The sequence below is a fragment of the Martes martes genome, assembly GCF_963455335.1.
Source record: "Martes martes genome assembly, chromosome: 5".
Classification (NCBI taxonomy): domain Eukaryota; kingdom Metazoa; phylum Chordata; class Mammalia; order Carnivora; family Mustelidae; genus Martes; species Martes martes.
The window spans coordinates 95,677,285-95,703,561 of NC_137892.1; the positions used below are offsets into that span (position 1 = coordinate 95,677,285).

At 37.5% G+C, this 26,277-nt stretch overlaps 1 protein-coding gene across 1 annotated transcript in view; it reads right to left on the reverse strand.

Annotated features, from left to right (window-relative positions):
• Nucleotides 1-26,277, reverse strand: part of RAD50 (RAD50 double strand break repair protein) — a 97,950-nt gene that overhangs the window by 14,839 nt on the left and 56,834 nt on the right. The window contains exons 12-21 of the mRNA XM_080803383.1: nt 26,062-26,237; nt 25,316-25,553; nt 22,853-23,042; nt 22,096-22,222; nt 21,487-21,680; nt 19,604-19,714; nt 18,676-18,768; nt 18,489-18,602; nt 11,202-11,329; nt 9,112-9,336 (exon numbers count right to left, since the gene is read on the reverse strand). Coding sequence (XP_080659509.1) covers nt 9,112-9,336; nt 11,202-11,329; nt 18,489-18,602; nt 18,676-18,768; nt 19,604-19,714; nt 21,487-21,680; nt 22,096-22,222; nt 22,853-23,042; nt 25,316-25,553; nt 26,062-26,237 — 1,596 coding nt within the window. The remainder of the gene's footprint in view (nt 1-9,111; nt 9,337-11,201; nt 11,330-18,488; nt 18,603-18,675; nt 18,769-19,603; nt 19,715-21,486; nt 21,681-22,095; nt 22,223-22,852; nt 23,043-25,315; nt 25,554-26,061; nt 26,238-26,277) is intronic.

Below are 26,277 nucleotides of genomic sequence, written 5' to 3' on the forward strand. Positions count from 1 at the left end.
GATGTGGAACTGTACTGTGTTCACGGTGAGGGCAAGAATGGTGGCTGTGAGGTGAGCCCTGGATCAATCTCTCATCCCTAAGCTCTCCTCCAGTACAAGGACCCAGACTCTGGACAGATTCACAGAGCTGGCTGCCTTGGCTGCAAAACTGTTATGTGTTTTCACTGAGTTTCAGAAGAAGTGTGACTTAACATGCAACATTCTGTACTTGGGGGGAAAGGACAGGGGAAAACTTGGGGCATAGGATACAACACTGTACTCTTGAGTGATACATTCCAAAAATCACGGGGCCCCCGGGTGGCTCAGTTGGGTAAGCATCTGCCTTTGGCTCAGGTCACGATCCTGGGTTGGAGCCCTCCATTGGGCTCCCTGCTCAGCAGGGAGTCTGCTTCTCCCTTTCCCTTCCCCTGCTCAAGCCCCTCCTTCTCTCAAATAAATAAAATCTTTTAAAAAAATCATTTAATTGAAGCCTTCTTTTTAGAGGAGCAAGGGGTATACCATATTCTAAATGGTATAGTTTTCTTCCCTTCTCATCTAGTATGAGTGTCTCTGACCACTGGCAAGCTTATAATCAGTGATGTTTTTGATGATTACTAATAACAGATGGTATCGGCTTTTCTTGAAAATGCACTGCTAGTTTCCTGTGTTACCCTAAATAGACAGCTGAATGCAACAATTACACTGATTGCATGCTTCATTCTAAGAGGTGAAACAATGAGGGAAATTTTGGACCTTTCTTCTAGGTGAGAAGGCAAATTTAAGGCTCACAATATCAACCTTAAGAAGGCCACCATTTGCTAGCACAAGCCCACAAAGACTCAATTTTGGGGAAATCTGTACCACTTCTTTTTTTTCTCATTTAGAAGAATCCATCTGATTACTAGATAACAGAACTCAGTAAACAGCCTGGCTTTGTTCCTTAGGCAAGCTTAAAATTGCTGGAAAGCACCTCTGCACCTCCCCACCCCCACAAACTCCTCCTGACTGGCCCCATCAAGCCCCCTCACACCCCCTCACTCTGCTCAGTATGATGGCTCTGGCACTGAGGTATTTTTCTCTACTGAAGTGCCCTTTGTTCCTTATTCAAGACCAAGGTCAAATACAGACTATGGAGTACCTACCTACCATGGGCTCCCCTATTGGACCATTAGCAGTTTACAGTAGGGACAGGGTATGATATTCCTGTCTTCCCAGAGCCCGAAAAGAAAACACTAACAGGGCTTTTTGAATGAACATGTGCCTAATAGAGGATATTTCTTTTCTTCCTGCTGTCAAGGCATCTTGGGGTATGCAGGGATAGCTGGAGGGGTCCTAGATGTAGTTTTCTATTCAGTTAACACATATGAAACCCCAAGTCTGCAGGTCAATGTACTATGAGGAGGAGTTACCTTGTAGGAGAATACACACAAGTAAAATTTTTAAAAGACCAACCTACCTACCTTGGCCCCACATTCCCCTATGCCTATCACTCCACTTTTCAGCTCCCCTTCACAGAACTTCTCTTAAGAATTATCTCTACTCACTGTCTCCACTTCTTAGCCCCATTCTCTCCTCATCCAACTCCAAAGCTTCAGTTTAAATCATGCCATTGAGATTGCTCATTAAAATCATTAACACACAAAAATAAATAAAGAAATAAATAAAATAAAATCATTAACGCCTCCATCTGGCAAATTCAAGGGTCACTTCTGAGTCCTCATCTCATCTGACCTCTCAATAACACTAGATTCTTGAAATAACTTGCTTCACTTGGTTTTCAAGATACCATAACTTTTACATGTTTCTCCGACTTCATCAGCTATCTACAGTTGTGTCACGTAACCGCCCTCTGTGGCTTTAAATACTACATATATGCTGATGATTCCCAAATTTATTTTCTCAATTTTAGATTACACACCTAACTGCTTGAGATGCCTACAGGTGCCTTATATTTAAACTGTCTAAAACAAAACTCTATTTTTTCCCCTCCCAAATCCTGCCATCTCAGGGAATGGCGATTTGCTCCCCCAACATCCTGTTGCTCAAGTAAAAGTATGTAGGAACAATCTCCGATTTTGTTCTTTCCTCTTCCTCACCTATATTCAATTCAGAAAGAAGGCCAGTCAACTCCATATGCAAAACAAATGCAGAGTCCATCCACTTCTCTTCATTTCCACTGCTACCTCCCTCCACCATTTCTTGGATTTTGAAAACAGCTTCCTATCTCGTTTCTACTCTTGCCCCTCTGCAATCCATTCTCCAAACAGGAAGCAGTGCAGTTTCTTCAAACCTGAATCAGATTATATCACTTCCTTGCTTCAAACCCTTGGGACTTTCTATCAAACACAGAATAATATCGAATTGTTTACCAAGGCCACAAGGGCACCCACATACTCTGGAACCATCTGTTTCTGACCACATTCCCTTGCTCGCTATATTCTAGCTACGCTACCCTTCTTAGTACTTGAACCCCTTCTGTTCGAATTGGTCTTGGGGCCTATGCATCGCTGGTCTATCCACCTGGAAGGCTTGCATCTCTGCTTTCTGTTGAGTATGTTGCTCCCTCTCAACAATCAGGTCTCAGCATAAATGACACATTCTCAGAGAAGATCCTGACTTAGAAAAAAGCTTAAAGTAACCCCTCAATTACTCCCACCACCAAAGTTAATTTTCCCTGGATAATCCTAGACAGCCTTCTTAACCTTTTTGATAAATACTTGACCTTTACAAGGTAGATGCAAGAATTCAGTAAGATTATGGGTAACAAACAGTAAGTATTCAATCGATATTAACATCCTCTCTGTACAGCTCCCACCCTTGAAAATTGTCTCAAAGAATGTTTAAATAGAAACAGAAACCTACATTTTCTTATTAGTAAAGTTAAGTTTCTCAGTACTAGTAAGGAATAGAGAGTTTAAGAATTTATATTAAAGAGGGACGCCTGGGTGGCTCAGCTGGTTAAGCAGCTGCCTTCGGCTCAGGTCATGATCCCGGCGTCGTGGGATCGAGTCCCACATTGGGCTCCTTGCTCGGCAAGGAGCCTGCTTATCCCTCTGCCTCCATCTGCCAGTGCTCACTCTCTCTCTCTCTGACAAGTAAATAAATAAAATCTTTAAAAAAAAAAAAAAAGAATTTATATTAAAGAATGGAACATGACAAAGAAAGCTGGACTAAATGGCCTCTGAGTTTCCCTTACAACTTTGGCTCAATGGTGACTATAACTGACTTAAAAAAAAAAGCTTTCCAGGGCACCTGGGTGGCTCAGTTGTTAGGCGTCTGCCTTTGGCTCAGGTCATGATCCCAGGGTCCTGGGATTGAGTCCCACATTGGGCTCCCTGCTCAGCAGGAAGCCTGCTTCTCCCTCTCCCACTCTCCCTGCTTGTGTTCCCTCTCTCACTGTGTCTCTGTCAAATAAATAAATAAAATATTTAAAAAAAAAAGATTTCCATTTTATAGAAAAGGAACTGAACAATTTGCTAGCTGTCAACAGTGATATTTGAATTCAAATACTCTCCAGAGAAAATACTTTTAACAGCGCATTATGGATTTTTGAGGCTTCAAAAAGTAGAACTTACCAACTTTTACAAAAACATTTCCCACTTTGTAATAATTCATTTTTCGTAACAACCAATGTAAGTTATTCTACTTCATACAGTAAGTTTTTAATGATAGAATCCCTTTTGATTCTTGTCTCTTAAAATAAACTTGCCTTACTAGAAGTGGGTCTCCTATTCCTTAGTGCTTAAAAAAGTTTGCTAAGTTTATTGGGTACACAACATCTATTGCTGAAGAACTAAAAAAAAGCCTCCTAAAGGCATCTATGAGATAGCTGGAAGGAATAAAAAGAATTATGAAAGGCAAAAAGGGGAAGAAAGAAAGACAATATCTGTAAGTACAGTCTACTTGGTAAGGATTTTTTTAATAATGTCTTGCTAATGTTGTTTCAAAGCCTTAAATTTCAATTTCTTTAAACTGCTGGGTCTAGAAACTTTGGGGGTTTCAACATTCACAAAGGTTAAAAAATAAGAGTTTCTTACTTGGTGCATGCATAGATTTCCATGAGCCAGGAAGCTGCGTAATGTTAACTTATTCACTCACTAAGAAACAGGATAGAAGATGTATCCATGGAATAACCCCCTAACAGTCATTCTGGAACTCTAACTTAATCCAAAATGTTGGCAGTATTAATTTAAAAAAATGACTAACATAATGGGCTCATTCAGTTTTCAGAGTAAATGAATCCAACTTGTCTTAAAATATGAGCTTTCCCAAACTTATATATTCCAAAGTTATGACTAGGTGATTCTGGAGCCACCTTTATTTTCATCATTAACTAAAATAATCCTCATAGTGAAAGCAGGGTCCTCCTGCCTTCCTGAGCCCTACGATCTGAATCCCACTGCTTAAGGCTGGTCCATTGAGTACGCACTTCCTGACCAGAAAACAACTTAAAAGAGAACCTGTCTATGAGGAGGATATTTTCCTTTTCAGAAAACAAAAACAAACAAACAAAACCTCAGGTAACTGGTAAATCTCCTGCCACAAATGCCTAGGAACATGATAAAGATTTTTTTAAAAAAGTATTTTACATTCACAGTTGCATTCATAAGAAATAAAGGAAAATCCCTATGTGATGGAAATAAAAGACTGAAAACCAGCACGGTCAGTGTGTGATCTGATATTGCAGCTAAATTTGGTTATTATTTTCATAAACTTAAGATTGGGTACTATCAACCAGGAAAGAACATGAGGCATAAGACCCAAGTGAGGCACAGAGTTAAAACTGACTCCCAACATAAGAGCTATATCTTTAAGAGCTGTATCATCAACCTTCAATGAAAAAATGGAGAAGTAGTAAGTTGAATACTCAAACTCTTGGGCAAATGCCTTACATGGATGGGTTTAAGGTTCAGTGTTTTATTACTGGTATACTTCAGACTGAACTGAAAAATTAACAAAAAACTGGACCCAGGGCAGTATATCCCTGGAGCTCCTAGCAGATCAGTATCAAAACTGTTATGTGGAAGAACATTCACACAAAAAGGTTAAAAGAGTCTCACAGAAAAACAAAAAAAGCACCAGGAAAGATAAAGTTACAATTAAGCATTGCATAAAACAAAAAATAATTCAATAGGGATTAGAATTAGCACAAACAATAGCAAGAAATAGACTTCTGTGAAATAAAAAAAATGGTAACGTAAGAGCATAAAATATGAATATTTGAATACAGACATAAAAGAAATTGAAATCCTAAGGACAAAATAGGAAAAAACAATTTATGAAAAGAGAAAAAAGAGAACTTACAGAAATGAGAAGTTAGAAAACAAAACAAAGGCAACTATTAATAGGCAGGATGAACAGCAGCTAAAGACCTGGAAAATATTTATGAGTTTATTACCAGTACGTGCATGCCTATGGAGGAAGGAACGAAAAGGTTTATTTATGTCTGATGAGAAATGAAGGGAGGAGAATAAAGAGAATTGAGGAAAGGATAATATCTGAAAAGATAATATAAGAGAATTTCCTAATAGTGATGAAAGCTATCAATCCTCAGATCAATGAACAGTACCTGAACAAAAGAACTGAAAACAGACCTATCTCTAGACGCACCCACAAAAAATGCAGGATGATGAAGATAAAGAAAAATCTTAGGAGAACCAGAAAACAAAGGCATATTACTCTAAAGGGATAATTAGAATGATTTTTCAGCAGCAACAGGAGTCAGGAGAAAATGGACTGTTTTCAAAGTGCTAAAAGGAAAAAAAAAAAAAACCCTCTCGATCTAGAACTCTTATGCCTAGCTAAACTGCAAGACTGAGAGCAAAGACTTTTCTATGACTGAAAGAGACTTCACTACTAATAATTCTACACTAAAAAAATTAGTAAGGGCTGTACCTTGGGAATGGGGAAGGGAAACAAAACCTAAGGAAACAGAGTACAATTTTTAAAAAATTGGTAAACAGGAAGGTTTATCCAAATAAGCACCAAGGATGAAACCAGTGTAGTAATTATTACTAATTTGAGATGGTATAAAAACACTGAGAAACTAAAATACTAGACAACAGAAACACAGCAGACAAGATCATTTGTATTCAGGAAGAAGATCAAACAATGCACAGTAGAACCATGATTTTAAAACTTTGATGTACATCAGAATCACCAAGAAGTTTTTTTAAAAAAATTTTTAAAGATTTTTTATTTATTTATTTGACAGAGATCACAAGTAGGCAGAGAGGCAGGCAGAGAGAGAGAGAGAGGAGGAAGCAGGCTCCCCGCCGAGCAGAGAGCCCAATGTGGGGCTCGATCCCAGGACCCCGAGACCATGACCTGAGCTGAAGGCAGAGGCCTTAAACCACTGAGCCACCCAGGCACCCCCACCAAGAAGTTTTGTTAGAGCACTGCCTGCTGGGCCTTGTCCCTCAACATTTCTGATCCAACAGTCTGAAGTGGAGGCTAAGAATTTGCATTTCAAACAAGTTACAAGGTGATGCTGATAACGTTGCTCCAGGACCTCTCTAAGAATCAACACATTTGATTTTAAGTCAAATACATTTATTAAAAATTTAAAGCGGGGGGGGGGGTGGGGAGTGAGGGGGGTGGTAATCTGAGTGTCTCAGTTGGTTAAGTGCCCAACTCTTGATTTTAGCTCAGGTCATGGCCTCAGGGTTGTGAGACTGAGCCTCGTGTCTGGCTCTATGCCTGGCAAGCCTGCTTGAGATTCCCTCCCCCTCCCTCTCCCCACCCCTCCCTTACTCTCTCTTTCAACAAAAACAACAGCAAAAAAGGGTAAATAACCAAGTAACTAAAGGAGACTATATCATTTATAACCCAAAGAAGGGGAGGAAGAATAAACAACAATAAATCAACACCAGAGAAGGCAGGTAAGTTGAAAAAAAAAAGGAAACAGAACTAAATTCAACTCTATTATCAATTAAAATGGATTAAAAGGGCAGTTTTTTTTTTAAGATTTTATTTATTTATTTGACATACAGAGATCACAAGTAGGCAGAGAGAGGGGAGGGGGAGAAGTTGGCTCCCTGCTGAGCAGAGAGCGTGATGTGGGGCTTGATCCCAGGATCCTGGGATCATGATCTGAGCCGAAGGCAGAGGCTTTAACCCACTGAGCCACCCAGGCGCTCTAAAAGGGCAGTTTTAAAAAACAAAGATGATCAGACTGAATAAAAAACAAATTCTGCTTTGCTGAATATATCATAAGATTGTAATAATTAAGACAGTCTCAGAAATGGCAGAGTTAGACAAAGTGACTAGTGACATAGAACAGAAAATCTAGAACCAACTTGTTGTATGTACACAAAGGGAATTCTGATATGTAATGGAAATAACACTGCAGATCATTAAGAAAAGGATTAGTTACTCAAGAACGACAGCCAGGATGGCTGGTTATCTGGGGGAAAAATGAAACTGGATTCCCACCTCACAATGTATATAAAATTCAATTTAGGATTAAGTACTTATATGTAAAAAGCAAAGCTAAAACTTTTAGAAGAAAAAATAGCAGTAGAGGGGCGCCTGGGTGGCTCAGTCGGTTAAGCATCTGCCTTCAGCTCAGGTTATGATCCCCAGGTCCTGGGATTGAGCCCTGCATAGGGCTACCTGCTCAGCAGGAAGCCTGCTTCTCCCTCTCCCACTCTCCCTGCTTGTGTTCCCTCTCACTGTGTCTCTCTCTATCAAGTAAATAAAATCTTAAAAAAAAAAAAAGTAGAAAAGGATTTAAGACACGAAAAGCTAATTAAACAAGATTTGTAAATTCAACTACCTTAAAAAATCACATCTGTTCAATAAAAGACTAACGAAGTGGAAAGATAAACATAAAATGCTTGAGAAGATACTTATAATACATGTAACTAAAAAAGAATTAGGATGCAGAAGAGATAAAGAACACAGGCAGATCAGTACCACCACCAGTAAGACATTAAAAATGGATGAAAGACACCAATGCTTCAAGGAAGAAAAACAAGATTAAATATGAAAAGATGTTTACAGCATCATTAGAAATCAGGGGACTACCGATGAAGACAACAATGGTTTACCACTGTACACCCACCAGATTCACAAAAATTAAGAATATGAGGAATCTGAGAGGCAGGGCTGGGGGTTGTATGGTAGGGAGGGGAAAAAAAATGAAAAGATGGGATTGGGAGGGAGACAAACCATAAGAAACTCTTAATCTCAGGAAACAAACTGAGGGCTGCTGGGGGGTAAGGGGGTAGGGATAGGGTGGCTGGATTATGGACATTGGGGAAGGTATGTACTATGGTAAGTGCTGTGAATTGTGTAAGACTGATGATTCACAGACTCGTACCCCCGGGGCAAATAATACATTACATGTTAATTAAAAAAAAAAAGAGAGAGAGAGAAACTGACAAAATCAGTGTCAGAGGATACATGAGAGAAAATCTTTACATTCTGCTAGCAGTGCAGATTAGTAAGACTACCTTGGAAGACAATTTAACATTACTTTGTAAAATTGAGTGTAAAAGGTTTTACTTACACATACAACCTACAGAATCTCTTATACCTTTGCTCCAGAAGACCTCACAAGAATATTCCTAGCAGCAAAGATTATATTAGTAAAGACCATATACCATGCAGTATCGTATATTCCCATGACAGAATTCTGTACATCAGTGAAAATTAATGAACTAAAGCTCTAAGCAACAGGTGTATAACAATACAAAACAAAACAAAAAAGGCAATTCCTAGGAGAGTACATAGAATACTGTTTTTAAGAGCTCAAAAAATAAAACAAAACCCTACATATGATTTTTTTCCCCCAAAGCATAGAAAGCAAAAATCTGTGTCAGTGGTTATAGGGAGTATGGAATAACAGAAAGCAGAGATGAGGAGGAAGAGCATCTAAGTGGACCCCAGTTAGTGACAACGGAAGAGTACTTGGAATGGCTATGCAGGGTGGTATCAAGAGTACTCCTTAAAATTAAGATGCTGTAAAACTTAACTTAATAACTTAAGTAAGCATACATGTGTGTTTTCCCATTCTTTAATATGTATTAACTATATTTAAAGAGTCAAAAAAAAAAGAGGAAAATATTAGTAAAAGATGCTAGTTGATACTGACTGCAGTGGGAACCAAATCCCCAGTCCAGTACTTACTGATCAAGGGTCTTATAATAAATGTCCAGATCCTTGTTCACAAGCTCTGTTGTTCTCATAACAATCAGCATTTCCCTGTACTTTTCCTCTGCATCCCGAAATTGAGGTTCTCGAAGTTCTCTCTTAAAATGAATAATTTCCTCCTCATAACCTTTCTGTCGCCCTACTGCCAAACTGTGATTTCTTTTTATATTGTCTATTTTTTCTTCCAACTTCTGATGTTCACTATAAAAGGTAAACATGACAATTAAGGACCATTTTTAGCTTTTAGCAGCCTGATGTGGAAAAGCCCGATCTCTCTAGATATGTAAGTCTCTCTTTGCTTTTTATTTAAGGCTTTAGTACTAAAGAAAAATTTCTTAAATCTCTGAAGCGTCCAGGTTTCTGAACAGCTGAGTTCTGTGTCCTGAACAAGGAACTCTCATAACACATGAACACTGAGCAAGGTCCTCACTTTTGGACATCAACCTAAAAAAAGTACTCTTGGTGATTAAATTACAAATTCACAAAATTCTGATTGTGAATGGAAAATGCACAATTACCAATGCTGAGACTTTACTGAGTAATAGATGTCATCATCCTGTTCACACTACATCAAAGACGAAATACAATTTCATCTCAAACTATTAGTTTCTGTGGTAATACTTAGTAAAGGTTTGTACTCTATGAGAACAAAATTTCACTTGCACAAGTGCAAGCCTAAAAAAAAGTGAAATACCCAAACTTTTTTGGTAACTAGCAAGATAATACAGATTTGTGTGCATTAAAAATCTTATTCCTTTAATAATTACTTATTAAGGACCTTCTTACTAAGTATTGCTCCCCAGTTTATGGACATCCTTACAGAACTAGCCATATTATCTGTTTTGTTGACACTTCTGTTACATTCTAGTTGAAGACAATTTGAAAAAGAGCAGTTGTACTTAGTAGTCGGAATGAATATTAAAAAAAAAAATCACTGTTATGTGCCAAACATAGGAGAAATTTAAAAAATATCTGGTTTTAGTCTTCAGTAGCAAAGAATAAGTTGTTTCAACTGTAACTATCTTCTAAAAGCTTCACTCTTTCAACTTCCCACTGAGAGCTCTAACATTTCAATGTTAAAGAGCTGAGGCTTAGGAACTAGGATATTTGTCTAGCTTTTGTCATAACTTCCTGTGGATTTTTTTCTGGCTCTCAAAATGTTCTAATGCTTTAGAAATGAGAATGAAGATGAAGACTGTATCTTCAGTTATAAAGTTTGTTATAAAATCAGTTATAAAGTCTGATTTCTTCAATATATGTAAGAGATTTTAAATAGCTAAACAAAGAGTACTTACAATAACATAAGATTAAACCATTTGTTAGGTTTTATCAAGTAAATTAAAATTTCATTAAAATGCCATTTAGAAAAACTTAAGCATTCTTTGATCCAGATTTAAAGTCAAGAAAACAAATGAAAATCATAAGGGAGGGCTGAATGAAGGGCCTGTATTTAGCTAAGGTAGTTAAGAAATCTGTTTGGCTCTAGTGCCTTAACATCAATCAGTTCCTTAGATAATTCCTAAGGTAACTCTAAGGCACACAAGGCATGAACAACATCATTTCTGCTGTTGCAGAAAGGTAGCAACTAAAGTAAGTATCAATAAAAGATGAAAGAAGTAATGGACTAATCATTAAAAGAAAAAAAACAACAAAAAACAAGCAGCTCTGGCTGGCATGCAATTACAACTGGAACCATCTAGAATGCGTCTCCAATGACAAATCACTTTGGCAATAAGTCCACTGGCAGTATTAGACACTGTATAAGCTGTGACCCAGGCATGGTCCACAGGCCGTATGTGCTCTTTACACTTGAAACCATTATCTTGTGAAGTAAGCTAGCAGAAATCTGGGACTCAGCATATTTAAACCTGCCAAACAGTACAGTAGGACTACAAATTCTGTATCACTTCTTCAGTAATTCAATTTGTAAAGCCATGACATATGGTTGTATAAAAATTCTGTGCACCTTCCTAAAGGTGCTAAAATTCTCTTTTAAAAAATAGGTATTGAGTATTCTTCACATTTCAATAAAAAGGCCTTTATTTAGACTCCTTTTAAAAACATACTTCTTCATTTGTAAAACCTGCATTTGACCCATTTCCTTCAAATGCTGTTTTCTTTCTTCTTCAACTTCTTTTAGTTCCTCATTTCTTTTTCTTAAAGTAAGGTTATCCTGTAGCCATCTCTCTTGTATCTAAATAATATCAAATTGGTTAACAAAAATAATCAGGTTACCAACATGTGATTCATAATACACAATTGCTGACAGACAGTACTAATTTTGCTTTCACTTAGAATCAGGTTAAACTCAAACAAAAGAGGGAGAAGCTGGAGTGAGGGGATCTTGAGGCTTAGAATAATATGGACAGCCCACAAATACACAAAACAGATATTTAAATGATGAAATAGAAGAATGTAACCATATGTTTTAATTTTTTTTTAAGATTTTATTTATTTACTTGACAGATCACAAGTAGGCAGAGAGGCAGGCAGAGAGAGGGGGGTGGGAAAGAGGCTCCCCACTGAGCGGAGAGTCCAATGCTGGACTCAATCCCAGGACCCTGAGATCATGACCTGAGCTGAAGGCAGAAGCTTAACCCACTGAGCCACCCAGGTGCCCCGTCATGTTTTAATATTTTATACCTATACCCCATTGGGATCATTTTGCATGGGAACCCCACAATAAAGCTTACTGATGTAAAAGATCACAAAAGGGCAATATACTATCAAAGTCTCACTTCACTTTTTTTTCCTAGTTGTGTTTATCTCTTAACATATGCTAAGGCTGAGATACTGTTAGGCATGTCAGATAACATCTTTACCTTCAGGTTGACAAGTGACAGTCACAAGGCAGTCAGAAGTTTCACAAAGATCATACCTATCTGCATACCTGATGGCACTTTCCCAATTGAAAATATAAGAAGCTGCCTAGTTCTGAGTAGTTCTATCCTTAAAAAGAGACCCATCATGTAGCAGCAGCAACACCAACAGAATTATTTTAGTAACCTTCCTGGTGATGATAAACTATGTTGTCAAGAGCCAAACAGGAAACAGTTTATCAGTTGACTCTTCGGAATGCAGGGAAAAAAACTGCCTGCAGAACTAGATTTGGCTCATAAAAGTCTGAATATAGAAAACTCATCCCAAGTTCAGAGTCCAGACTTCTCAAAGGGGAGACTAGGACCCTCCTGCATTAACCCTTCCAACTGAAATAAACCCAGTGTTGTGGGAAGTGGGAGGGAGGAGCAAATATTTGGTAGAATCTTGTTGCCAACAGTAATTGCACAGGAATTACTAAGGAGTAAGGATTTGGGAGGTGGGCCAGAAGGGAAGCCAAGGACTTCTGTAACATGCTTAACCTTGCAATCTATGAATCACTATCCTGAGGTGGGCTTTTTTAAAAAAAACTGTCATTAAGGTCACCTTCAGTTTTCCTGCAAATAGTAATACAAATCCATACACATCTATTAAGGGCATTATTATAGGCAGTTAAGTAACTAAAACGGTATGTTGTAAATATCCTTTTGTTGCCAGGCAACCTCACGTACCACTGCAGTTGCTGTGACTCTCAAAAATTTGTCCCTAGGAGACTACACTTGGACTTCTTATTAGGAACAGAAAACTAGGCGTTTCTTTCTTTTTTTCTTTCTTCTTTTAGGTCAGCTTCTAGTTGCTCTTAATGATCATTTTGAAAGACAGTATACAGCACAAGTTAAACAGCACAAGTTTTTAAGTTAGGTACACTTGGCTCAAAACTCAGCATTACAGCTGATGATTTGATGACTTTGAGCAAATGAGCTTAAATTCTGAGCCTCCGTTTCCTTAACATGTGTAACCTGGTGATAATAATACCACTTGACATATAATGCTGATGTGAAGATTAAATGAATGAACATGTATGTAAAATAATCAGCACAGTGCCTAAGCTCAGTAATTGATAGTGAAATGCTTTTTGGGTCAAATCTATCCTTGTACTTTAAGCAGTGAGAATTCCAATTTAGTCTACAAAATATAAAGTATCAGAGAAAGAAGAAAGCAAGCCAGATGCAGTTAACATACAACAGAATTGTTTCTCTGTATGTAACACTAGCCATGTGGCAATGCTGGGTCAAGTTCTACTTCTGTTACTACTTTTGTGACCTCAGGCAAGGCAGGTCACCTCCAGTTCCTTTCATCTAAAAAATGAGGAAGGCAGATTATTCAACTTCCAAATTTCTTATTCTGTGGACTGAATTTCATAGAGCATAAGCATGTAAATAAAGTACTGTAAGGCTCAAAATATAAACCCCAGTTATTTAGCCCTGATGACAGTTAATATACGAAGTGGGGTACCTAAAGCAAGCCTAAAAATTAGCTGCATTCTAGGTAACTGTAATGGAGCAGCACACTGAATTGATTGCAGTTCAAGTTCTACCAAGTCTGGCTGGGAAAAATGCCATTAATTACAGAGAATGGCCTGAAAGTTCTGCAGTGCTTTAGGTCAGTGACCGATACTTCAGAACCCCTGGGGAACTTTAACAAGGCATAGTTGCTTCAGCCTGTGCCCCAGAGATTGGCCTATAATGGAGACATAGACATGTATGTTTTAGTTAACCCAGGTGATTTTTTTTTTTAACTTGAGATGTGGGGTGCCTGGGTGGCTCAGTGGGTTAAAGCCTCTGCCTTTGGCTCAGGTCATGATCTCAGGGTCCTGGGATGGAGCCCTGCATCAGGCTCTCTGCTCAGCAGGGAGCCTGTTTCCTTCTCTCTGCCTGCCTCTCTGCCTACTTGTGATATCTGTCAAATAAAATCTTAAAAAAAAAATTGAGATGTAATTGATACATCATAAAGTTCACCATTTTAAAGTGTGTAAATCAGAGGTTAGTATACACACATGTTGTGCAACCATGACCACTAATTCCAGAACATTTATTACCCCCAAAAGAAACCAAGTACACATTATCAGTCAATGTATTTCCTTTCTCTCTCTTTCCCCTAACCCCTGGTAACACTAATTTGCTTTTTGTCCCTTTGGATATTCATATTTCATATAAAAAGAATCGCATAATATGTGGTCATTTGTGATTGGATTCTTTCATCATATAGCATAATGTTTTCAAGGTTTATTCATGCTGTAGCATATATCACCATTTCACTCCTTTTCATGGCTGTATAATATTCCCTCCTATGATGCGATAGTTAACGTTACATGTCGACTTGGATGGGCCACAGTATGCTCAGACATTTGGTTGAACATTATTCTGAGTGTATCTTGGAGGGTATTTCTGAATAAAATTAACATCTGAGTTGGGAGACTAAAACGGGCTGTCCTCCCTAACGTGGGTGAGCCTCATATCAATTAACAACAACCTGAATAGAACAAAAACACTGAGTAAGAGGTACCTGCTCCTGCCTGAATATATGAGCTGAAAGAGTGGTCTTTTCTTGCCTTTGGACTTGAACTGAAACCTTGGATCTCAGACCTTGACATTCAGTCTAGAAATATACCATCAGGTCCCCTGAGTCTCCACCTTGCCAACTACAGATCTGGGGAATGCTCAGCCTCCACAATCATGTGAGTCAATTCCTTATAATAAACTTTATAAAAATTTGTGTACACGTATCTATCCTGTTGGGTTCTGTTGCTCTAGAGAACCTAATACCTATGGATATGCCCCACTGATCCATTCATCAGTTGATGACCATCTGGGTTGTTTCCATATTTTAACTAATGTGAACAATGCTGCTATGAATACTCTTGTACAAGTTTTTATGTGAACATGTTAAAATTTTTCTTGGTTGTACACCTAGGAGTGGTAAACCCAGGTGATTCTGATGGGTGCCTCTAGCTAATCTTTGCTCCCTAGAACACTCCAACATTTATTTTAGGCTTCAATCACACAGTATGCTAAAGAACCTCATTAATGGAAGATTAGAAAAGATGCTGAAATACACTGGGGGTGGGGGGAATAAAAAAGGAAGGAAGACAAAAAAAAAAGAAAGAAAAAGAAAAAAAGCCTCAAGAGGTTTGTTAAAGACCTGGTGTTATTAATCTACACAGTGTCCTCCTTTCCATGAATGTTTCCAGGAAACATTTTTCCAGAGGGAAAAAAAATTTTTTTTTTTTAAAATATGGGAACTGGATTCCTTTCAGCTCTGAAACAATGTAAATCTTAACTAACTGTGACTTGTGACTTCCTATCCTATTCTATTCCTATCCTATTCCCATCCTATCCTATTCCTATCCTCATGTGACTACTAGAATCTTTAGCAAGCATCACATTTCATGGGCTACATTTTATATACTTCTCTTCTTGTTTTACTTTCTTGTCCTCATTTCCACATTGTCTCATTTTTCCACTAAATTAAAATGTTATTTGGCATTGCTCTATGTATATAACTTATTAAATCATTTCTAGAACAAAGGAGATTACAGGTCAACTAATAACAATCAGATCCATGAAGTTTAGACCATCAACTTGAAAAGGGTCACAGGTGGGTAAATCTTAATAATCTCTGTATAAGTTTTTTTTTTTTTTAAGATTTTATTTATTTATTTCACAGACAGAGATCGCAAGTAGGCAGAGAGGCAGGCAGAGAGAGAGGAGGAAGCAGGCTCCCCGCTGAGCAGAGAGCCCAATGTGTGGCTCGATCCCAGAACCCTGGGATCATGACCTGAGCTGAAGGCAGAGGCTTTAACCCACTGAGCCACCCAGGTGCCCCTCTCTGTATAAGTTTATACATGGAGACACACTATTGATTTGTAGACTGTGATTTTTATTTAATTTTTTTAAACAATTTTAAATTTCTTTTATTTATTTATTTGACAGAGAGAAAGAGAGAGAGAGATCTCAAGTAGGCAGAGAGGCAGGCAGGGAGAGAGGGGGAAGCAGGCTCCCTGCTGAGCAGAGAGCCCAATGTGGGGCTCAGTCCCAGGACCCTGGGATCATGACCTGAGCTGAAGGCAGAGGCTTTAACCCACTGAGACACCCAGGTGCCCCGTAGACTGTGATTTTTAAACTGACAACCAATATATAAGCGAGGAATAACTAAGTATCTTGTTACACATGCCATCATAAATTTATAGTTACTTACCATTCATTACATGGCAGAGATTTTTTTTTTTTAAAGATTTTATTTTTGGGGGCCACCTGGCTGGCTCAGTTGGTGGAACATGTAACTCTTGATCTAGGGATTATGAGTTTGAGCTCCACGTTGGGTGTAGAGATTACTTAAAAATAAATAAAAACTTGGGGTGCCTGGGTAGCACAGTAGGTTAAGCGTCCGACTCATTATTTCGGCTCAGGTCAAACATGACCTCGGGGTGGTGAGACTGAGTCCGGTAGTGGGCTCTGTGCTTTCTGTGGAGTCTGCTTGAGATCCTCTCTCCCTCTGCCCTTCCCATTCATGTGTTCTCTCTCTCTCTCTCTCAAATAAATAAATCTTAAAAAAACAAAAAATTTTAAAAAGTAAAAAAAAAATTTTTTTAAGTGATCTACACCCATCATGGGACTTGAACTTATGAGCTCAGGACCTGCACGCTCCACCAACTGACCCAGCCAGGCACATCTAGATGGCAGAAATTTACTTTTGACTAATATTTATGTATCTGAAACCTGGCACTATGGTCAGGGGCCCTGCAGACAGCTGATACAGCTAATTTTCAAACAGATTTTAAACCAGCATTTATAACTAAATGATTAAAGCGTTCATATAGCAAATTTTGTTAATACAGCAGGAATACAGAAATGGTGTAAAGACATTAACTATCATGCTTACAAAAGGAATGCTGAAAATACTTTCTCAGTGATTTATACTGGCAGAAATTAATTTCCTTAATAGGGAAAATGATATAGGAATCAACTGAAAAAATGACTGGAAATATATAGATATTTTACTTACAACTTCTGGGATTATTATACCACCATCCTTGTTCTGTGTGATTTTTATCTCACATTAAGAAAAGAAAGAAAAAATAGAGATATGTATGTAGGATATTCATTGCCACCATCTGCAGTAAGAAAAAAGTGATCAATTTCTGGCACACCCACAAAGCAGAGTATTTCATGATCATTAAAAACAATATAGTGGGGTGCCTGGGTGGCTCACTCAGTTAAGCACCTGCCTTTGGCTCAGGTCATGATCCCAGGGTCCTGGGATCGAGCCCTGCACTGGGCTCCCTGTTCAGTGAAAAGCTGCTTCTCCCTCCCCCTCTGGTGCTCCCCCTGCTTGTGCTATTTCTCTGGCAAATAAATAATCTTAAAAAAGTCATGAACTCTTAGTGTAAGTATACAAAATTATTTAAAAAAAAAAAAAAAAAAAAAGAGGGGCGCCTGGGTGGCTCAGTGGATTGAGCCTCTGCCTTCGGCTCGGGTTGTGATCTCAGGGTCCTGGGATCGAGTTCCGCATTGGGCTCTCTGCTCGGTGAGGAGCCTGCTTCCCTCTCTCTCTCTGTCTACTTGTGATCTGTCTCGGTCAAATAAATAAATAAAATCTTTAAAAAAAAAAAGAATGTGGTAGATCTGTGAGTTGACTTGATATATAAGATCAAACTGCATTAAGTGAAAAAAGCAAGGTGCAGAATATGAATGGTATGATCTCATACATATAAGTAAATATACATATACACAGGATATATTACTGATCTCTCTACCTGCTAATAAGAGTAAGAAATTTCTTTTTAAGATTTTATTTATTTGACAGAGAGAAACAGCAAGAGAGGGAACACAAGCAGGGGGAGTGGGAGAGGGAGAAGCAGGTCTTCCACTAAGCAGGACCCTGGGATCAAGACCTGGGCCAAAGCCAGACACTTAATGACTGAACCTCCCAGGCACCCCAAGAAACTTCTTTGAAAACAAACAAAAAACTGTTAACATAATGACATCTAGGAGTGAGCTGAGACAAGGCAGAAAGGAGAATTTTAATTTAAACTTTTTATGTTTAAATATTTATATTTAAAATTAGCTTTGGGGCACCTGGGTGGCTCAATCAGTTAAGCGTCTGACTCTTGGTTTTGGCTCAGGTCATGATCTCATGTGCAAGAGCTTAAGCCCTGCACTGGGCTCCATGCTGGACATGGAGCCTGCTTAAGATTCTCCCCCTCCAACCCCAGTTCCTCCTCTAGCCTGCTCACACTCTCTCTAAACTAAGTAAATAAATAAAAACTTCTACGTTTAAACTTTACTAAATGGGTCTTTTATTAAAAATAAAATAGGAAAAAAGGAAGAAAAGGTTATATTATTAGAATTGCTTTGCTCTACTGTATATATTTCTACTTATTGGATCTATTGAAAACAAAAGTAGAAATTAAAACATAAATAGAAGAATGTTATTGGTCTAAGTGATATCATAAGCAACTAGCAAAAAAGACCTACCTTCTGTGTATCGATATCTTGTCTCATGATTCCCATGTCTTTATTTATATTTTCTTTGTGTTTCTCATATTCATTTAGTTGAGCTATTACTTTATTAAGTTCATTTTCTTTTTGCTACAAAAAAGAAAATTCTTTAAGCACAAGAAATAAAAGTATAAACAAATAATAATTTTAAGTTTTAAATTACCTTCTTATAGTCATCTTTCCCATCTTGAATATAATTCTCAATGTCTTTCATATAACCATGAATATTTTTAACCTTTTCTTTGATATCATTCATCTGTGGAAAAATATTTTAGTATTTATTTAATTCTTATGTTTATACACTTGGTTGGGACCAGGGCATGTAAGATTTATTGCCAAGGAAAAATACATTTTCAGGTAACAAAAACTTAATAGGCAAGCACAGTGGAACAGTGGCTTGGAAGCTGGAGCTTTGGGTTCCACTTTCTATCACCATCAAATTTTATAATCTGAGACAATTCCCTTTATCATCTATGGGACGGGATTAAATAGTCTCTCTTCTCAACTTCTATTTTAGATTAAGAAGCAAAATAATTTGAATCTTTATTCTTTTTAAATTAATTTTTAAATTAACATAATATATTACTTGTTTCAGGGATACAGGTCCGTGATTCATCAGTCTTACACAATTCACAGTGCTCACCATAGCACATACCTCCCCAATGTCCATCACCCAGCCACCCGATCCCTCCCAGACCCTCCACTCAGCAACCCTCAGTTTGTTTCCTGAGGTTAAGAGTCTCTTATGGTTTGTCTCTCTCTCTGGTTTCTTCTGGTTTCATCTTTTCCTCTCTTCCCCTATGATCCTCTGCCATGTTTCTCAAATTCCATATATCAGTGAGATCATATGATAACTGTCTTTCTCTGATTGAGTTATTCTGCTCAGCATAATACCCTCTAGTTCCATCCACATTGTTGCAATTAATCTTTAGTCTAACAAGAATTTTTAATGTCGATTATGTCACAAATCTGAAAATACTATTTACCTTACCATGTTTTTAATTTCATATGAAATGCTACTGTCTGACGTGTTCTCTGAACATTAAGTTTAATATATGTATTTGATAATAAAAATATAAGTGAAATCTTACTTTATCCTGGGCTATTTTGTTACTTTTATTTTTTTTGTCGATTAATTCTTCTTTTTCCTGCTGGAATTTCTCCATTGTTGTTTCCAAAGGGCTTAACTGCTCTTTAGCATCCTAAAAATACAAAACATAGTGTCTTATATTCCATTATCTTATTTCAGGTGTCAGACTTTACAGTCATAACAAAAGCACTTTCTATGGGTCAGGCTTGAAAGATAAACTCATCTGCTTTTTCCAATAATCCTATGAAGAGCCCTACCATTATTTTCATCCCATATTTCAGATCCGTAAACAGGCACAGAATGATTTGTTTGGGGTCACAAAAGCAAGTAAATGAAGGATCCAGTATCCATATCCTGTCCAACTCCAGAGTCTTTCTTGTAATGACTATGCTATACTGCTTCACCACTAATCTGATTCCTAATCCAGGCATGTGCTCCCAAGCATATGAGCAGGTGGCTTCAGGTGTAAGTTTTTAATAGTTTGTAGGGGCACATGTCAGCTCTGTGTGACCAAAGAAGAGATTCAGTTCAGGCCTCTCTTTTACAGATGGAAATATGACTATACAGGACACCTTTGTCCTTAAACTTAATTTGCTAAGGGCTAAGTAGATATTTTATAGTATAGAAACATACTGGTACATTGATGTTGGTATGTCCACACCTATTTGGGAAGGAAAGGAACTTTAGAGTGACCAACTATTTTACTAATCAGGAGTCTACATTGTTCAGCCTTATAACAGCTCTACAGCATACTTACCACTGTAGAAAACAATGATACTCAAGCTAAGATAATGAATATCTAATGAACAAATAAAAGAAGAAACAATCCCTTAGCATTACTTTAGTGTAGGTGTATTTTTTGTATTTTATCATATTGAGAAGAGGTACAGTGTGGTAGGAAGTCAAATGTAACAGACATTGAAGAGCCACCTAAAAATAAACCCTGCCTCCTACTAGCTGCATGACCTTGGCTAAGACATGAAGCACCTGAAAGTCTCAATCTCTTCTTTATAAAAAGGGGACTAAGCCATATACCTCAACAGGGTTACTGAGACACTGAACTGTTTAATTTCAAAGGGCTTTATAAAGAGTAAAAAAATTAAAACAAATGTAAGATGTTACTATTTTATATCATACTCTAAGCCTCTGATAATTTGTAATTTGAAAATACTTCTGAAACATTTATAGTAATTAATGACAGACTCAGTAATATACTTAGTGCTCACTGAATGTTTGTAATTATGAAAAGCTGGGTAAGATTGTTATTTCTAAAACTGTCCAAAAATTTGATTTGGTCTTAGATGTGATTAATCTAGATGAGGGATGCCGAATGGTTTCCATTCCATGCAGTAACTCAAAGCCTGCTCACGATAGTGGGAAGGATTCTGAGATTACACCTGGAATCAACAGAAAAAGCACTATGACTGAGAGGCAGTATCTACCTACAGGATTGGTAGGTAAGACAAATATCCCATACATGCAGGACTCCGTATGTTAGTTAACCAGCCACCTGACCAGCCCCAGTAACAGGAAGTTCACTAATTAACCAACCAATTCTTCCTTATTATAGCCAAAATCTTCCCTGACAACTTTACCTATTAGTACAAGTTTCGTCAACAAAGGAGCCACAAAAAGAATTATACTATTTTTTATTTAATCCTCCCAGTAAACACAGTTTTAGTCACTACACCAATAAAAAGCATTTCACATATTTGAACTAACTTAAAAAAAAAGATATGTGGGACACACCTGGCTGGCTCAGTCAGTAGACCATGAGACAACTGATCTAAGGGTTGTGAGTTGAAGTCCATGTTCGGCACAGAGCCCATTTAATTTAAAAAAAAAAAAAAAAGATAAAAAATAGTTTTGTATGAATCTTCTTACCTTTATCTCTCTGAATAAGGACTGAACTTCAGTGGATAATTCTACAGTCTGCTCCTCTAGTTGCTGACGACGTTGTAAATTAGTAGATATGTGAAGTTTCTCTGATTTAAGTTCATTTGTTGTACTTTTAAGGTGTTGGATCTGTTCCTGCTGGTCCTGTATAAGCTTACGATTCAATTCCATCTTACTGGAAACTAAACAAAAACATACACAGCGACTAAAGTAAGGATACAGAAAATACTACAAACAGCTAGCTTTCATTTTTAGAGTTCTATGGAATTCACAAAGGCTCAGCTTCCATGGGTCTCACCCACTGCAAGAAAAGTGCTATGGAACCCCCTCCTGGCCATGCATGGGTGAGGACCACAGGGTAAGTAAGACTAAGAAAAGAGTAGAACTCATCAGATACCCATCATTCAAAACCTCACACCGTTCTAAATCTGTTGTGCAAAGCAAGGAAACAAGTGAGGCTTTGAGAAAAGAGTGAATATAGGGTGAACTGCGAGAAAGACAGTTCCTTGTCCACATAACAGTACAAAATTTGTGATGAAAAGCGTATGCCGGGATGTTGAAGTCTTTGTGGGTATATGAAGAAACAGACTATATTACCTGTATCTAATTTGTGTTGCTTTTCTTGTTTTTCCTGGTTTACTTGTTGAACAGTTCTATCCAAGTCTAGTCCTTGCAGCTTAGCCGCTTGTTGTGCAATTTTTCTTTCAACATCTTTAAGTTCCATCTTAAGAATAAAACAAAGTTATTTCCTTTAACAAACTTATTATAATATCATTATTCAGTATCTTTAAAAAACTGTATTTTAGGGGCACCTGGGTGGCTCAGTGGGTTAAGCCTCAGCCTTCAGCGCAGGTCATGATCTCAGGGTCCTGGGATAGAGCCCCCACATCCGGCTCTCTGCTCAGCAGGGAACCTGCTTCCCCCCACCCTCTCTGCTTGCCTCTCTGCCTACTTGTGCTCTCTGTCAAATAAATACATAAAATCTTTTTTAAAAAAAACAAAAAACCCCAAAAACCTGTATTTTAAAATCTGAATTTGTAACTGATTTCAGATTAAATTTTAACAAAGTTTAATAGGATAAAATGAATTTTAATAATTTAAATATATAAACAAAAGGAAACCAACTAAATATGAAAACAAACAGGACGTTTCTTAATTCTCATGTTTATGAATAAAGAATCCAAACCCAGGAATGTAAACTAAGCAGTATTCCCATGAGAGTATCTGCAGTTCAGGACAGGGAACTCTAAACTCAACCTATACCTGAACACTATCTGTTTTTACCACTCTCACATTTCACATTCAAACCACCAAGAAACAAGTTTTATTTGGCCTTCAACTACAATAAATTTACCTGGAACCTCTCCATAATTGTAACATCTGTCAGGCAGACTTTAGCACTTTCTTCTTCAGGCATTATTGTGCCCAAGAGTGTATCCTGTTCCTCTATGTCATTCTTTAAGCGCTGTATGTCTCTATTGACATTCTGCAGTTTGTTTCTTAATTCTGGTATTTCCTTCTCCTTCAAATCAATTATGCTTTGCCTAAACAGAGAACACACAATTAAAAATTAGCTAATGTTTTCTTATCATAAAATGGAGGTTATGCATTTTTGGCAAAAATATCATAAGAAGTGACTGTATCCTTTTCAGGGCATCTTATCAGTGGACACATGACATCATTATACTTTATTACTGGAGATGTTAATCTTATTCATACTTGGTTAACATGGTGTCAGCCAGTTTTATCCACTATAAATTTACTATTTTTGTCTTTGTAATTAATAACGATCTTACGAGAAATGTATTGGGACTATGTCAATATCTTGCTTCTCCTCAAACTTTTGCCCACTGATTTCAGTATCCAATGGCAGTTCCTGCTCACAACAATTACAAGAGTCTCCCTGCAGCCACGCAGATCCCCAGGATATATACTCCAAGACACCCAGTAGATGCCTGAAATCATGGATAGTACCAAACCTTATATATACACCTTTTTTCCCTATAGTCACATCTGTGACAGAATTTATAAATAAGGTACAGTGATTAATAATACTAATAATTAAACAATTATAATAATATACTGTAATAAAATAAAAATATACTGTAAAAGAAGTTAAGTGAATATGGTCTCTCTCAAAATATCTTACTGTACAGGGGCACGTGAGTGGCTTAGTTGGTGCAGTGTCTGACTTGTGATTTCGGCTCAGGTCATGATCTCATGGGTCATGGGATCGAACCCCGAGTCAGGGTCTGCACCAGTGGGAGTCTGTTTGAGATTCTCTCCCTCTGCCCCTCCCCCCATTCAAGTGTGTGCTCTCTCTCAAATAAATACAAATTTAAAAAATCTTATTGTACTGCACCCTCACTCCCTCTTAAGGTGATTATACGATAAAATGCCTGGGTGATGATACGAAGAATTTCAGCAGTCTTTCCATTAATGTTGTTTTTCTGTTTTAGGGCCAAGCCCAGGATCCCACATGGCAACTAGTTATTATTTCTCCTTAGGTTCCTGCAGTCTTCAACAGTTCTTCAGTCTTTGTCTTTCATGATCTTGACACTTTTGATCAGTACAGTTAGTTAATTTACAAAATCTCTCAGTTTGGCAAACATTACAGTAATACAGTAGTCCTCTTATCTGCACTTTCCCTCTCCACTGTTTCTGTTACCTGAGGTCAGCTGTGGTTCAAAAGCAGATGATCCTCCTGTCATTATGTTAACAGTAGCCCAACTTGAAGTTACAAGATCTATATCATTCTCCTCACTTTATATCATCACACAGGCATTTTATCATGAAGTATTAACTGAGCAGAACCAACTTCCCTACATTTCACAATCTCCTCCTATTATGTTCTCAAAATCTTATTCTCATTCCGTAGTCCACTGGCTTCTCTCCTCTTAACTAATATACCTGTCTGAACCAATTAAGAACTTTATTAAGCCCAGCTTTCTAAATATTCAATTCTGAGAGCTTGTCTCCTTAGATCATCAGCTCCTTAAAGATTATGTCATACTGGTCTCTGTGACCAGCTTTATGATCTACATTGTGGGAAACCCCAAACTTTCTGAATTGATTTTATTTATAAATAGGCCATCATTTGAATGTCTTGAGTAAGTGAGGGAAAATGAACAACAGAAATCATGATGAATCATTCTTTTTGAAAGGAGAAAAAAACATAAAAATACAGTTTTATATAAAACTATATACATATATATTATATATATAAAATATAGTTTTATATAAAATTTGTCTGTTGGGGGAGGTTTTCAGTACTTTAATTCTCTAGATGAATTTAGAAAGTGAGAGATCAGCAAACAGTTCTCAATCTGTCAAAATTTCTGTCCTCAAGCCAAGACTCAGAAATTAACACACACCCCCCCACACACACAAAAAGAAAATAGTAAAGATTATAATAACTGCCCTGTGACTAGTTTAAGAAGTTTGTTTACTTTTAAATGATTTTTTTAAAAAGACTTTTATTTACTTAGAGAGCAAAACACAAGCAGTGGAAAGGGTCAGAAGAAGGAAGAGCAGATTCCCTGCTGAGCAGGGAGATGGACATTGGGACTCCATCTCAGGACCCTGAGATCATGACCTGAGTCAAAGGCAGACCCCTAACCGACTGAGTCACAGAGGCACCTCAATAATTGCTTTGTCTTATAAATAACACAAGATGGGGCACACTGGCTCAGAATCTTGACTTGAACTTTTATTCATTCAATCCATTACTGAACACCTACCCTATGCCAGGGACTGGATGGGCATCTTTTACAAGTGCTGCTATTCATGTGCAGTAATAGTAAATCCCCATTCTCACCTCATGGGGACAAGTCCCAGCATTTCGTCACGCCGTTTTTCTTTTTTCTTTAGTTCTGATTCTGTTGACTTCAGTTTATCTGGAGCAAGCCGCAGCTTAGACTGCAAATCACTGATGACTTCCTGTAATTCAGCTTCTGTCTGAAAAACCCTCTGACAGACAGGGCAACATGACTGGTTTTCATCTGTTAGCTGAGTAATGAACTGGGAGTAAACTGCTGTGGCTCCAGCCAGCATGGCTATTTTAAGAAAATAAATATATTACCAATGAAAAGAATATAAAATATAGTTTTGTTATTATGGTTCTATTCTTTTTCATACATACAGGATCATTCTTCATTTATAGACATATAATGAAAGAAATAAAAATCCTCTCATATTTATATTCTTTTTTGAATGGGCACAATACATTCAGATTTCTATTAACTACTTTCTGGTAACACACAAAAAGTGTAACAAAATTTTGGAGCATAATGTGTGCCAGAAATTGTTCTAAGTGCTTTATACCTATTAATCTAATTTAGTCTTAACACCATACTTGGTAGATAATTATGTCAGATGAATCTGAAGTAAAGGAATCATTTGATGATTTGTCCAAAGTCACAAAACCATTTAAGTAGAACCGAGACTGAAACTTAACCCCTTTGGCGCCAGAAACAAATTTTTAAATCTCCCATCCTTAATAGCTACCAGTGAGTGAAAATTCAAGTGTCAAAGCACCTTGATAATATAAAGAAGGTAACTTACCTCGCTGTTTTGAGGATTTTTCAATTTCTTCTTTAAGCCTGTCTAAATCACTTTCAAAATCCTGGCTACCACAAACATCAAATAGCTTGTCTTCATAACTGGACAACTGCTCTTCTTTCCTTTTTAGTTCATTATTTATATGATTTTTATTTTGCTCAGCTGAAGCTAGTTCTTTGCTAAAATAAGAACAACTACAGATTACAATTTTACAACATA